Source organism: Plutella xylostella, chromosome 2, assembly GCF_932276165.1.
Source record: "Plutella xylostella chromosome 2, ilPluXylo3.1, whole genome shotgun sequence".
Lineage (NCBI taxonomy): Eukaryota > Metazoa > Arthropoda > Insecta > Lepidoptera > Plutellidae > Plutella > Plutella xylostella.
This window is the reverse complement of record NC_063982.1, coordinates 3981329-3995815: the sequence shown is the minus strand read 5'-3', so window position 1 is coordinate 3995815 and position 14487 is coordinate 3981329. Positions and strand designations below refer to the sequence as shown.

The 14487-nt window shown below is 38.6% G+C and overlaps 1 protein-coding gene across 1 annotated transcript; it reads left to right on the top strand.

Annotated features, from left to right (window-relative positions):
* The first annotated feature begins 3660 nt into the window (after positions 1-3660).
* LOC105385114 (barH-like 1 homeobox protein) lies at positions 3661-13435 on the top strand. Its single transcript, XM_038114167.2, has 3 exons — positions 3661-4419; positions 12448-12590; positions 12931-13435. Exons 1-3 carry the CDS (start codon positions 4077-4079, stop codon positions 13414-13416), a joined length of 972 nt encoding a protein of 323 aa, XP_037970095.2. The 5' UTR covers positions 3661-4076; the 3' UTR covers positions 13417-13435.
* Positions 13436-14487: the final 1052 nt, after the last annotated feature.

The window sequence follows — 14487 nt, the reverse complement described above, 5'->3', positions numbered from 1 at the left end:
CACGCCAATTCAGATACCTGGATTTCATCGGCCAGTTCAGCACGGACATCAAATACATAGCTGGTAAAGAAAACGTGGTAGCCGACTCACTCTCTCGTATAGAGGAACTATCATCAACTTCCATAGATTACCAGTCCTTGGCTCAAAGCCAAGAAGGCGACGCTGAGCTACAAGACCTGCTGCAGAAAGGTTCGTCCCTAAAACTAGTCAAAGTTACAACTCCACACGCAGATCTACCTGTCTACTGCGACACTTCAACGGATGATCATCACCAGCGGCCGTACCTCACACCATCTTTCCGGCGCATCGCATTTGACACCCTCCACAACCTCAGTCATCCTGGTGTCAAAGCAACTGTCAAGCTGGTCACACAACGATTCGTATGGCCAGGCATAAGAAAAGACTGCCGACAGTGGACCAAAGAATGTCAGCAATGCCAGCGTAGCAAAATTCAAAGACATACTTCAGCACCTCTGTCTCCATTCAAACTGCCTTCTGCACGATTCCAGCATATCCACATGGATATTGTTGGCCCCTTAACTCTTTCGAATGGTTACAGGTACTGCCTCACGATAGTCGACCGCTTTACTCGTTGGCCTGAGGCGTACCCCCTCGCTAACATCACTGCAGACACCTGCGCAGATGCCTTCGTCTCTGGGTGGATCGCGCGCTTTGGTGTTCCTGAGCGCATCACCACCGACAGAGGGCGCCAGTTCGAGTCCCGGCTCTTCAAGGAAATCGCAGCCTTGGTGGGCGCTACCCATCTCACCACCACAGCATACCATCCTGCAGCCAACGGCCTCGTCGAGAGGCTACACCGCCAGATGAAAGCTGCAATCGTCTGCCACGACAACCCAAGCTGGACAGAAGTTCTTCCTCTCGTTCTCCTCGGCATCCGCAGCGCATGGAAGGAGGACATCCAGTCTTCAGCAGCCGAGCTGGTCTACGGGGAACCACTCCGACTACCTGGCCAGTTCTTCTCCACATCAGACGACGCGCCCTGTGACGTCCCGGACTTCGCATGCAGACTCCGCAGACATATGAACAAGCTCGCACCTCAACCTACAGCCTGGCACTCCAACAAAAGACCCTTCTACATCCCGAAGGATCTCAACACAGCATCCCATGTGTTCCTGCGTCAGGGTCCAGAGCGACGACCACTTGAAGCTGCATACCAGGGACCATACCGAGTACTGAAGAGGAGTCCCAAACAATACACGCTCGACGTGAAGGGAAGAGAGCTCACCGTCACCATAGACCGTCTGAAGCCAGCATACATCATGAAAGAAGATGTCAAGACGTCTCAGACCACACTCCATCAGAGCAAACCTCCACTCCAACCGACGCAACCTCCACTCCAACCAACGCAACCTCCACTCCAACCAACGAAGCCTCCACTCCAATCAACGAAGTTTCCACTCCAACCAAAGAAGCCTCCACTCCAACCAACGAAGCCTGCAATCCAGCCAACCAAGCCTGCAATCCAGCCAACCAAGCCGGCACTCAAGCCAGCCACAGCAACGATGCCAGAGAAGAGGACCAGGAGTGGACGAGTAGTACGATTCCCGTCGCGGCTACACACCATCGACCGTAGTCACGGTCTCGGCGGGGGAGTATATGTAGTGGCACAACCCGCTACACTGTGATTCCGCTCCGCGGTACTAATATTGGTGAATCACACGAAGTCGTCGCAGGAAGAAACACGAACTTCCGGCGGGCGCTCGAACTTCCGGCGGGCGCTCGGGAACTGGCTCCTTGAACATAGCCATAGACACTCGCCGGCCTCTTGTTTTTCCCGCTAAGATTTTTCTTCTCAATTGTAAAATTGCCAATTTTGTAAATATTTGTAATTTGTTTCGGTCCACAATATAACAAAGTAAATTGATTATCAGTCCTTCATTTCATACGCTCCCGCTTCTAGATTACAGGCGGACTGACAAACCCACAATTCCATAGCAGCGCTATGCCGCGAACAAAAAAACATAACATGACCGAACCGATTAAAAACTTTTTTCCTAACCTTTATGGTAATTCCACGCATGCCGTAACAATTTTGGCGCCAAAAGTTGAAAGGTCGCATGCCAGAGTAAAATATGCGGAAACGATGATCCCGCGGGGTAGCCGTCAAATAATAACCTTTTTTCAATGCGCCTGTTTTAACTGATCACTAATCAGTATAATAATAATAATAATATGTGGGGACATCTCACACACGGCCATCCAACCCCAAGCTAGGTAGAACCTGTGTTATGGGTGTCGGACAGCTGATATATCTACACAAATACATAGATAGATAGATACTAAATATAAATATCAACACCCAAGACCCGAGAACAAATATCTGTGTTTAAACAAATATCTGCCCCAGCCGGGAATCGAACCCGGGACCTTCGGCTCAGTAGTCAGGGTCACTAACCACTACGCCATTCGGTCGTCCGTGCAAGCGTTTCCTGGTTGATATTCGGAACTTGGGGTTATAGTTACTTTGGAGTACTTAGGTAATTTCAACAGTAAAATGTATACCTATAATAGTTCTAATACTACGTTTACCTAAAATAAGTCTAATACTGTTGCTACATTATCATTTTGGTAAGTATACTTAACGACCTACCCAAGTATGTCTCAAGGGTATCAATAATTATGTAGAATGTCATTATTTATACCTATTTAGGTAAGTATAGTTACAATAATTTCACTAGAACCAGGTATTGAAATGCACGTGATCGGTTAGGAATATTTTTTATGACTCCAGAAAAAATTAAGCGCCACTAAAACTGGCTTAATTATGACAAAATATGTCGGTTATTTGAAAGGGCAACACGAGGTTTCTTTAATTTATTGCTGTTTTGATGTTAAACATTCGTTTCTGTTGCTTTAGTTATGTATGATATTTGTAATTGACACCGACAGAAATAGAATCTGGGACCATTGCATATTTTTTCCATCATGCCTATGCAGCAACTTGGAAGTTTAAATTGGGTAGGTTACAATAATTAATATCGAAAACTGGAATTCTAACTAGGCAAGTATAGGTACTTTCCTTGGTATCAATGTTATGCTACCTGCGTACCTACCTATTGATAATTTTTATGAATCCCCTACCTAATGCAATGCGTTAGAAAATTAATTAATTTGTTAAGTAATTCCTAAATATGTCAGCAACAGCATCACTCGTGATAAATATTTGCAGATTAAATTCTATTCTACAAATCAATATAAACTAAATAGGTACCTAAAAAGTTATTTTAAAGTAATTAACGACAGTACAATCACTTAAATCTGACTCCTACTCGTTTCTTATTCCCGGCTAGTGAGCTCACGACGCATCCAATTACACGAACAAACTAAATAATTATCACAATTAATGAACTCGCCCATATCTCATTGGTCTCCCTAAATAAATCCCAATTTGATGTACAAAAAGCAGCGCGCGCGCATCCGCTCAGTGACGCGCCACGCCCCCCGCCTCCTGATTGGCTTAACTCTAATTATATCTTCAAAAGCTATTTGCATCGTTTAACTGCCTACACACGAATTTCAACCTGATTTACCAACATTAGAGATCAAATCTGAACTCTTAAGAGTAAAATGAAGCATACTGAATTGTCAAGACGAGCGACGCCCATTAGTTGCGACTCTCCATCTCAATTCCAATTATTCTCTTCTGAAAACACATAAAACTTAAAGTAAAACATGCTGTAGAGTCAGAGGGATAAAGCTCGTTTTGAGTATAGCGAGCGTTTAAACTGCAAATATGTTTTTCAGAAGAGGCAGTTAACATTCTCCTCTCAGTCGTTTCAGCGGTCCAATTTGACAAAAACGCCTCGTTAGAGATGCGTACATTAGTTTAAATTATTGTCCCGTGTGAGATAGTTGACACTAATTTTTTATGTCTTGAAGATCTCGGGCTTCAAAAGTTTTTCAGTGGCTTTGTAGTGCGGACGTGTTGTGAAAAATATTATCGTTTCAAATTAAACATCTACTGTACAATCGTTTAAGTAAAATACCTAAAGTGTAAAACATTAAAAATATTGTTTTTTATAAAAACTCCCAACTCAACTATCGGTGATATAAACATGGACTCAACAAGCAGCAACGAAACAATGGAATTAGATGAGACAAGAACAGACACACCAAAACCCGATAAAATAGAAAACAAATTGCCATTCTCAATCGAAAACCTCTTAGCTGACAAGTTTGTCAGAAGCGAAAGCATATCCGACAATGCTGCTTCAGAAACAAGTGGATCGAATGATTATTTAGCTGAAGATCCAGTCCAGAACATTGCAGGTCAAACTGAAGGTTCAGATAGTGATGATGATGATGCTGTTAGTACACAGAGCTCGGAACACGTTGATGTGGAAAGTGGGGCGATGGGAGACACGCAGGACTCGGCGGAACATAGCTACCAACAGTCTGGTAGGTAACATTTTATTTCACAGTGGAACCCAGCTTCATAGTGGGTAAATTTTAAATTCTGTTTAAAAATGTGTGAATTTTAAATAGATTTTCCTAAATAAGCTACAGACAAAAAATAGTGTAGCCTTTGTTTGTTGTCGGTGAACTATACCTAAATGAAATCGATTGCATTATTTAATTACTATTGAACGTTGTCATAGCTTCAAGAAGCTTTCATCCGATCACATCGCAATACGACCAATCACGTCCCCACTGCTGGGGCACGGGTCTCCTTCCAATGAAGGAAGGGTTTTAGGCCTAGTCCACCACGCTGGCCTAGTGTGGGTTGGTGGACCCAAACCCCAACACAAGCAAGCTTGTGCTGAGAGAGGTGTCCGATAAGTGGGCAACCCGACTGTAAGATGTTTTCAAGCCGCCCGAAGGCCTCTGACCAGGCTTAACGACTGCTGCCGAAGCAGTAACTGCGGGACCAACGGCTTAACGTCCAGTAAAGAACCACTTGAAATCGGTCACCCATCCAATGGCTGACCGTGCCAGTTTTTGTTCCGTGTTGTTTTGTACTACGGATGTCTCCAGTTGCACCAATAAGCTGTAATACGTTGGAAATAAGCATATTGTTGTCTTTCCTTATCGTATTTAAAAAAACCGGCCAAGTGCGAGTCGGGCTCGCGCACAAAGGGTTCCGTAGCAGCAAAATTACAGTTAAATCAACCTATCTCAAAAACTATAAGAGATACTTTGATCAAACCAAAAATCGTTGAAAGAGTTAATTAGCATGCATCACCTCTATTTTTTTTAGAATTTTATACCCCGTAGTTATAAAAATAGAGGGGGGGGGACATACTTTTTACGACTTTGAGAGCTGATATCTCAAAAACCGTTCACTTTAAGAAAAATGTTTTTTAGAAAACTTTATATCATTTTAAAAGACCTTTCCATTGATACCCCACACGGGTATGTACATCGAAAAAAAAAATTTCATCCCTCAGTTACATGTATGGGGGGCCCCACCCCCAATTCTTTTTTTTACTATTTAGTGTCATATTTTTGTAGCGGTTCATACAACACATATTCCCATCAAATTTCATCACTGTAGTACTTATAGTTTCCGAGTAAATCGGCTGTGACAGACGGACATGACGAAACTATAAGGGTTCCGTTTTTGCCATTTTGGCTACGGAACCCTAAAAACGTTTCTACACTAACTTTCCAAGCTGTATCGTGGTGTAACTACATTATTACTATTCTACACTCAAGAGCAATGAAATATTTCCATTCATAATGAAATAGCACCAAATTACTCTTAAACAGAAAAAACTAGCTATGATGTTCCATTCCAGATGTGCAGGTTTCCACACGCTGTTTCTTTCACCAAAAGTACTAGTTATTATCCTGTGCCATAAGAGCACCCGTACTCGACTCGTACAATTTTTTTTTTTTTTTTTTTAATTATTTATTTGTGCACAATAATATGAAACAATTAACTTTATAACTAATTTGCATTTGTTTATTTTGACAAAAATGCAACAACAAAGATACATATATTATTATGTACTAGCAGTTCCCGCGAGCTTCGCTTGGCCTTAAAAAGTTTTCCCGTGGGACTTCCGGGATAGCCTATGTTGTTTCTCAGGGTCTAGACCATATCTATACCAAATTTCATTCAAATCCGTTCAGTAGTTTTGTCGTGAAAGAGTAACAGACAGACACAGTTACTTTTGCATTAATAATACACTCACGGGCAATGAAAAGGTCCCACTGAGAAAAAATACTCCTAAACGGAAAAGGCTCTACCTTAATGACGCCTTCTACAACAATGTAGTACATTTAATAGAGCATCAGGATATTACCAACGAAAAACAATGATAATTTGTTATTTTTTAAATGAAATGTTTGAAAAAATTAGGGTTGTTTGGCGGCATTTTCGGCGGTGAGTGGAACTTTTTCATTGCCCGTGAGTGTATTAGTTAGGATTAGGTATCTTATTTCATACTTTTATTAATTTTCTGTAAGTATGAAAGTAATATTGCATATTTTATTAATACGGCTATAAAGGTTTTCTCATACAAGCTTTACCTTCTATTTAAGTACGTATTTTCGGAAGCTGGTACTGGATATGGATGGCTGGTATGAGGAAGGCCGAAGCACACAAAGTGTTGTAATGTTACGCTTCTTGGGAAAGGCCTACTCCATGAGTGAACGATTACGGGTTATTGAATTGTTAATACGGTCTACGTGACTAAAACATTCAACCGATCATGGGTTTTAATTAGTTGGTATAATATATAAAAGGCTAACCATAATTTATAAGAGACTCAATTTAGTTTTACTTTTATTTATTTAATACTTTATTGCACAAATATGCTTTTCGCTTAAGTTGTGCGTTATTTTTTTCATTTTTGAAGTGCAAATTAAAAGTATGAAGAACAATAGTATCTACGTGCATCACTCATGCTCTGAAAGTAGGTGAAAATTTCCTGAAAATAGCTATTTTCATGCCGGGAGAAAGTTTCTTTCTTGCGATTTTCCCCAAAACATATTTTCATGTCTGTTATCGGAAAATACTAAACAAACTTACATGAGAAAAGAGTTATTGTGATTTAATTTTGTCATAAAATCATTGCACGATATGGTAGCGACGGCCGTTTTCATTGCAAAACTTAAAAATATATTGGTTAACATGCCTATTTATAAATTCACTGACTTCCCTGCCTCGTTGTCCTCTGTAACCCCAACCTTGCCTACCAACTAAATTGCAATAACAACCTATACCTACCTACCTATCTGTAAAATGACTGTATTTTTAACTACATTATTATATATTAACATTAAAATTAAATTGTAATAAATGAATAATAATATTACATACCTACTTAATTAGCTAATGTATCTATAAAATGTAATAAGTATAATTATGATTTGTGACGTATAAATAAATATTTTATGAATAAATTATTTGAATTTGAATTTGTTCGGTGAAATGAAATGAAATATTTTTTCAAATAGTTTCAGACCGGGATATAGGTATGATAAGTGTAGATAGATATAGGTATCATAATTATCATGAAATTCCCAACCGATCATCAAAATACAAAAGTCAAATGAGCAAATGACTGAATAACCGGATCAGTTAAAATCGAATAAGAGCAAGTATCCTTACAATAAATAAAGTAATAAAGAGGGTAATTAAGTAAGTACCTACATAGCTATTTTAGTAGTTTTATGGTTATAATTGCAATAGTAACTACGTAGAAATACTTACCTACATCGGTAAGCTTCAAAAATAAGGAGGTAGGTAATTAAAATTAAAAACTTTCTCGACATTAGCGGATACAGTTGTAGGTAGTCCTCATTTTACATTTTAATTAATCTAGGAAACCGGAGAGGCGCGAGTAACACGAAACAAGATAATTAATCATTTCTAAAAAAAGTTAAAAACTTCAAAACTGTAGCGCAAGTTCGCGCCTTTCCGCGCCATTTAAATTTAAAGTCTGTGTTACACTCTCATGTTTTCAACGTTTCTTGTTGGTTTCATTTTAAATCTTTGATGAACAATAAATAAGCTCGATAGAGTGCCGGTGCAAGAAACCTGTCGATAAAATAAATATAACACCTTACTTTCCAAGTGAGCTTCTACTATTTTGAGCTTTGAATTAGTTCATTATACAACTACATTCTATTCATTGGTAGAATGATTATTAGTTATTAGGTTGAACTTAAACTTTAAGTACTTACTTAACTGCTTTTATATTACTTATAATGATTTATCTGGTCTTGGTCTAAAACCGGCTTTAAACCCTAAACAATCTTTTTATTAATAAGACTGAAAACGATTATCTCGGTCTAGATCTAGGAGTTTAGAACATTTAAAAATGTGCAAATTTAATACAGAGTACGGAAGCCAAAGACTACAATAATATTGGGCGGAAGTGGTCAGTCAGGGCGGAAGCTATGGAAAAGTGTTGCCTACTGTAGATTGAATTCTCCCAGTCCAGGGAAGTTTTATTATTACTTACATTAAAAAATTCAATTCACCTTCAACGGTTGACTGGATGATTTTACATTAAGTGGATAAGTCTCCCTTTACAGAATGAAAATTAAAAAAAAATGTTTTTGCATGGGTAATTTGATTTAAAATTAAACGACCTCAGCTTCCATAACCTAGACTAGATGCATTTCTCGTATAATTATTCTTCCCAAATTCCAAACCACTTTAAGTTATGAATAGTAAAAGCCCTCTAAGACTGTCAATACAACGACCGCTATACACGACAGGCGACAATATTTACAAGCCCATTTTTCAGCGCCACAAAACAACGTTACAGAGTTTCCAAGTTAATTGATGGGGCATCCGTAGAGTGGATGTTATGAAAAATTATAGGTAAGTACTTAGCGATAAAATATGTTCGGTATGAATTTGACAGTCATTGTGAATGTGGTGCAAAGGGAGATGCAGTTCGAGTTCTAAGTAAAATGAAATGAAAATGCAAATTATTTACCTAGTTAAGTATTGTGAGATTCAAGAGCATACATTTTTACTAGGCGCTAGTTAAGCCACGTTATGCGTTAAGTTTATAGGATAACTAGGCACCTCGTTAATTGATTTTGGCAACTACAGTGCACCAGAACAAATAAATCCACAATTTTATTAAGTACCTAACTATGTTGATAACAATACTAACTACCTGGGTACGTATCTACCAACATATTAGTTGGCATCTGAGTACGTTTGGAATTTAAATAATCATTGAAATTAATCGTTTGTTTTTGTTTGGCGCACCATTCCACAATCTACATCAGCTACCTCTAACTACATCTCCACAGATTTTTATGTTCGGGCCATCGGGACTCAAATTAGCCGTTTGTGACATTTCTCACGCACACACACAAACACATCCCCAACGCATCCACTGCACACACACACAACAAACGTCCGTTTAAACGCTCACTGATGTCTCATTTTCTAAATTTGTTACGAAAAGATAAATCTCTTTACGTCTCGAATCTCGTTAGCTAAATCTCTCTCCCCGATAATTATTCACCGTGTGGAAAAAAACAGATGAAACGACACTGCTCTGAAGTGAGATTTAGTAAGTACTTCAGGCTCATTAAAAAGCTGTAAAATTCTATTACGGGACAACGGATGGGTTAACATTTATTGTTTAAATGTGTGCGTAGAATACGATTTGGTGGTTGTTCTTTGTTGTTTTATGTGTATGGAACGGGAAATTAAATTTGACAGAGTGGGTATCACTTTTCCATAGATAATTTTTTCAAAATCTGAAATCTCAGAATAATGTGCCAGTCAACTTAAGTATACAATTTTGTACTTTAACCTTATCTCATGCCTCATTTATTACTTGATTGGACAAGTTAAGATATGAATAGTGTTACTCAATCAAGCACTTTTACCATGTCAAGTTCCAGTCCTCTCAATACCTACTTACTCCACTGAGTGCAATCCGAAACTAAAATATCACTATCATTTTATCTTTTCCAACTTTTTTGGCGGGAAACCACACTCATTAGGGCGCGCTCCGAACGACGTTCAAATCGTCTGAAATCCAAGATGGCGTCACGAGAGTGATTTATTACCGCTAATTACTCACGAGCTGAAGGTGTTTATTGAAAATAGCTATGCAGTGACGACGTTCTGTGTCCGCTTAAACTGTCTTAATTGGGCTGAGCATTCTTTGGCAGGAACAAACGTGAGGCGACTTCCGCACTGTTGGAATAACGTGGCTCGTTTAGCTGGTCGCTTTTAAACCTATTGACAGATTGAATAAATTGGTATCGGTAGGCATCCATACCTTTGGGAGGAGTGAGGTGTACGGGTAGTTACTCGGGTTTTTGTATCTTAATAAATGTGGTGGTTCGTTAGTATAGTACCTACTCTACCTACTATAGTTACTAAACGAGTTAAGGTAACCTCCATTATGGTACATTGCTCCATACTTTTTGGACCACTGGACATAGGTATCTGCCGAAGAACGTAGGTAGGTACTTGTAGTTAAGTACCTAACATTTAGCGTGTAGACTTGGAGACGTTTTCGAAAACAATGTACTGCTGGTAGTTTCCGTTTCCGTAAACTATTGAAGTTTCCGTTTCCCCCCATATACCTAATGTGGCGCCTCTATCGGTAGCTTTCATGAAGCCTTGAAGCAACCTGCCCTGCTTTAAATGCTAGGACCACACTTGGCTATTCGTTTTGTTATTGGATGTTTGCTGTATTTGCCAAAGGGGAATTATAAAACGAGCGAACAAAAAAAAACTTTGCGACTGATGATGACATACAGTTTTAATAACTTGAGCGGTATGAATTTGAGTAAGCGAAAAATTAACTAAGCTGACGACGAATATTGTTTTATAATAAAATCCAGTACGAGCTTACAAAAAGTGGACTGTGACAAATCCATTTCAGATATAAAAAAAATATCCGAGCAACTTAATTACTAAGTGAGCGACTGGAAATACAGAGAGGGCAACTTCAATATTAAGATATATTCGATTTTTCTAAGTGAGGTTATACTTAGCGAACTACTAAAAAGTTCACTTTGAGCAAAGTTTTGTATGCTGCTTTATTAATGATTATTGGTTACTGATATTCTATTTGAGGGCTTATGTTTTTTTTATTTTGATACGCTTTTTAATGAAAACTACAGATTTTTAAATGCACTGGCAAAAAGGATCGTGCGACTGTCCCGAATTTTTCAATAGATATTGTATGCAATCACGTTTTGGGGCTAGCAATTCGGCTCAAACTAACAACACCACCACTGGAAGCAAAAATGATACCCATTGGACAAAAAAGAAAACGAGGCCGGCCCAATAAGTCCAAGCCCGCACTTATTTACCAGTGTCGATGAGTAGTAGGGCTCCTCATACCTATCAATGTTTCTTAGTATTTATAAGAAGTTTTTTTTTTAGTTGACTGAAGCGTCTTATTTTAATTTTTGTTCATTTTATTGAAATAAATGCATGCATATTACTTTATTTTTATGGAGTACATTGTTTTATTTAATTACCCTTATATTTCAATAATAAAATTTCTCAACTAATAGAATAGTGTTTCTTCAAATAGTTATTTCATATTATTTTTATTTTTTAAATGTGAGCTCATTATACTCTGCTCATTAGTGTATTTTTCAAAGTGGTTATTGTATTCGAAACACTTCATTTAAGATAAAATGCCGCTCAGTATAAAAAATACATTTGCCAAATATTGAAAAAAATGCAGGACGTAACGTTGACACTCAAACAAATATTAGGTCGCTCAAATATTATGAAGCTGCTCATTTTGTATTTTAAGTAACTCAAATTAATGTTTGTAAGTTGCTGTCCTGTTGATTTCTCGTCACTCGCAGTCAGTCGCTCACTTAGTAATTCTATAACCCAAATTAATTAATTTTGACACTTAGAACTGTAATTTACAGTCACTCGTTTTATTGCTACCCTTTGCCAAATACCAAAAATGTAGGCAAATTCTGATATAATTTTGGCCACAATTTACCTAATTGACCACACATGGCAGTTTTGGCAAATGCAAACAGACTAGTGGGGTGGCAGCATTACGTTGGTGTTGCGAAATATCTGCCGCTTTATAACTTTTTGTAAACCCTGAAGTAAGTAATTAGTAGTAGTGGGGTGGTAATAATACTATAGGTATACTATCTAATCTAATATTCCTAAGTTAGCATCTTGTGTTTTTCTTACTTTACGTTTTCGCTTGTAAGTTTTGAGTAGGCTCATTGATAACAATAAACAGTGTACTTAGACGTGGCACTTGCTGCTATTATTATGTAATAATTATAGTTTATTTTTATTTTTGGTTATTAACTACAGTCATTACTTTTTGTCACTATAGGTGGGAACCTATTAATGGCATTTCCGTGTTCTGTAGAATTTTATAATTTTGTTACCGTATAAGTTGACGCAAATGCTGTTGGTTCTCCATGAACAATATAAATAAATAAATAAATAAATAAATAGGTACCAAATCACTACAACCCCAACCCTCCACCCCCCAGGCTCATCCCGCAGCAAGCGAGCTCGCACGGCGTTCAGCGCGCAGCAGATCAAGAGCCTCGAGGCCGAGTTCGAGAAGAACCGGTACCTGTCCGTGGCGGCGCGGGGGCGCCTGGCGCGGCAGTTGCGGCTTACGGAGACACAGGTTAGTGGTCGGATACTGTATCCCTTAATTAAATAATGCCTGCGACATTTATAATAATATGTTGAATATAGTGGACTCAGGTAAATAGGGAGTTGTCTTTAGAGTGGCGGGAGCGATCTATATTTAGTGCATAAGTACCTAAGTTGTGTGCCTTTCTATTCACCACGAAGATTATAATGAACTTATTTTAAATCATCATCATCAGACGATAAATGTTTACTAAACAGGACCGATATAACACCGTCCTTAGCATTCTTCTACTCGTCCCTACCTATCCAAACAAGTGGACTCACCTTCTCACCTAAGTATTTACTAACTAACCGTAACATTAACTTTCCAGATAAAAATATGGTTCCAAAACCGTCGCACAAAATGGAAGAGGAAATACACAAACGACGTTGAACTACTCGCCCAGCAATACTACAGCAGTTTGGGCATTGTCACACCGCGGCCTATGTTCGTGGGCGACCGCCTCTGGATCTTCAACTGTCCTAGCCGAATACCACCAGCGCAACAGCAACAGTGGATGAAATCTATCAGCAACATCGCAAACGTAAACACGCCCGCGCAAATCATCGACCGGAGTGTGTACAGGACCTTACCAAAACCTATTCCGCCTTATGGTATCGGAACGCACCCTATGATGGCGGGAAACCCTAATGTCAAACTTCCCGCGCAAAACAGAATGTTTCCGCGCGAGGTTTTCAACATGGCGGCGCAAGGGAGTGTGGATGGTTACAGAAATAATATTCTGAGCCACAGCAGTCCACCGCAGGAGGCTAATGTGGATCACCTTAGGAGATTAGAAGAGAATTTCAGTATTTGAGTTAGTATGATAAGACTTTAAGCTAAATCTTTCTTGGACGAATGTCTAATAGTAGATGTTAGTGCCCGTCTCACAATGTCTGAATTATTTTCCATTTTACAATCAAATATTTTTTTCTTTATCAGGACATTATGGAACAGGCTGGTACTTAATAACTTGTAAATACCTAGGTAAGTTCATAAAAATACATAAATTTAATGTATGAAAGTGCAATGGATTTTGAAATAAATGTAAATGCCAAAAGAAGTTTAAATATATCGACGGTGGAAAGGCAAAATGTATTATCCGCCACTTTTGGCGAATATGAGTTATATATACCGTTGGAATCGCCTGATTTTTCTCTTTCGAATGGTGCGGGTCTCGTTTCGATCTGAGCACTTTTTGGCGCTTAAGACAACGGTGATTTTGGAAATCTTAATACTTTTTTCTTGTATTAAGAGCCACTTTTTTAGTCATTTGTATGTTCAAACATACTTGATCAAAACTAAAGTTATATAAAACATTGTACCCTCACTAAAACAGTAAAACATTGTGACTTAATTCATTTTGAACTAATGTGAATTTGTATCATTAGTTACTTAAGCGACCTACCTGATTGCGTAATTGATATAAAACAAAATGCCTTCTGGTCAAAAATAACATAAAATCACTTAATACATTTTACAATTTTGTAATTTGAAGCCATACTGGCACTTAAACCATTTTACCAGTCAGCCTTACTCGCGGCGTTTGGCGGTTAATACAACTTTACCTAAATCTGTTTAGTGGTACAATTGGCACTTAAGCAGCTTTTTGCGATTTGTAGATAATTGATATAAGTGATATAAAACAATTCAAAAGAATCGCAATGAAGCGGTCTATGGTGTTTAAGCTGTTATATCCAGAAGGATATTGTGTGAAAACGCCAATAATATAAATAGGACCGGTTGGAAAGGTGTCGCTTCAGCACCCCGCCGGGACGTTCATTGGGAGAGGACGTGCGTCTATGCGACAGTTGGCGCCGCGTGCGCAGCGTAATTACGTAGGTACAAACTCAGATTCGTTCGCCAGTATAAAACTGTAAACATTTTT

Coding starts and splice junctions, on each gene's coding strand:
- LOC105385114 (XM_038114167.2), top strand. CDS start 4,077: ATGGACTCAACAAGCAGCAACGAAACAATGGAATTAGATGAGACAAGA. Junction 4,420..12,447: donor ACATAGCTACCAACAGTCTG/GTAGGTAACATT, acceptor TCCACCCCCCAG/GCTCATCCCGCAGCAAGCGA. Junction 12,591..12,930: donor TGCGGCTTACGGAGACACAG/GTTAGTGGTCGG, acceptor TTAACTTTCCAG/ATAAAAATATGGTTCCAAAA.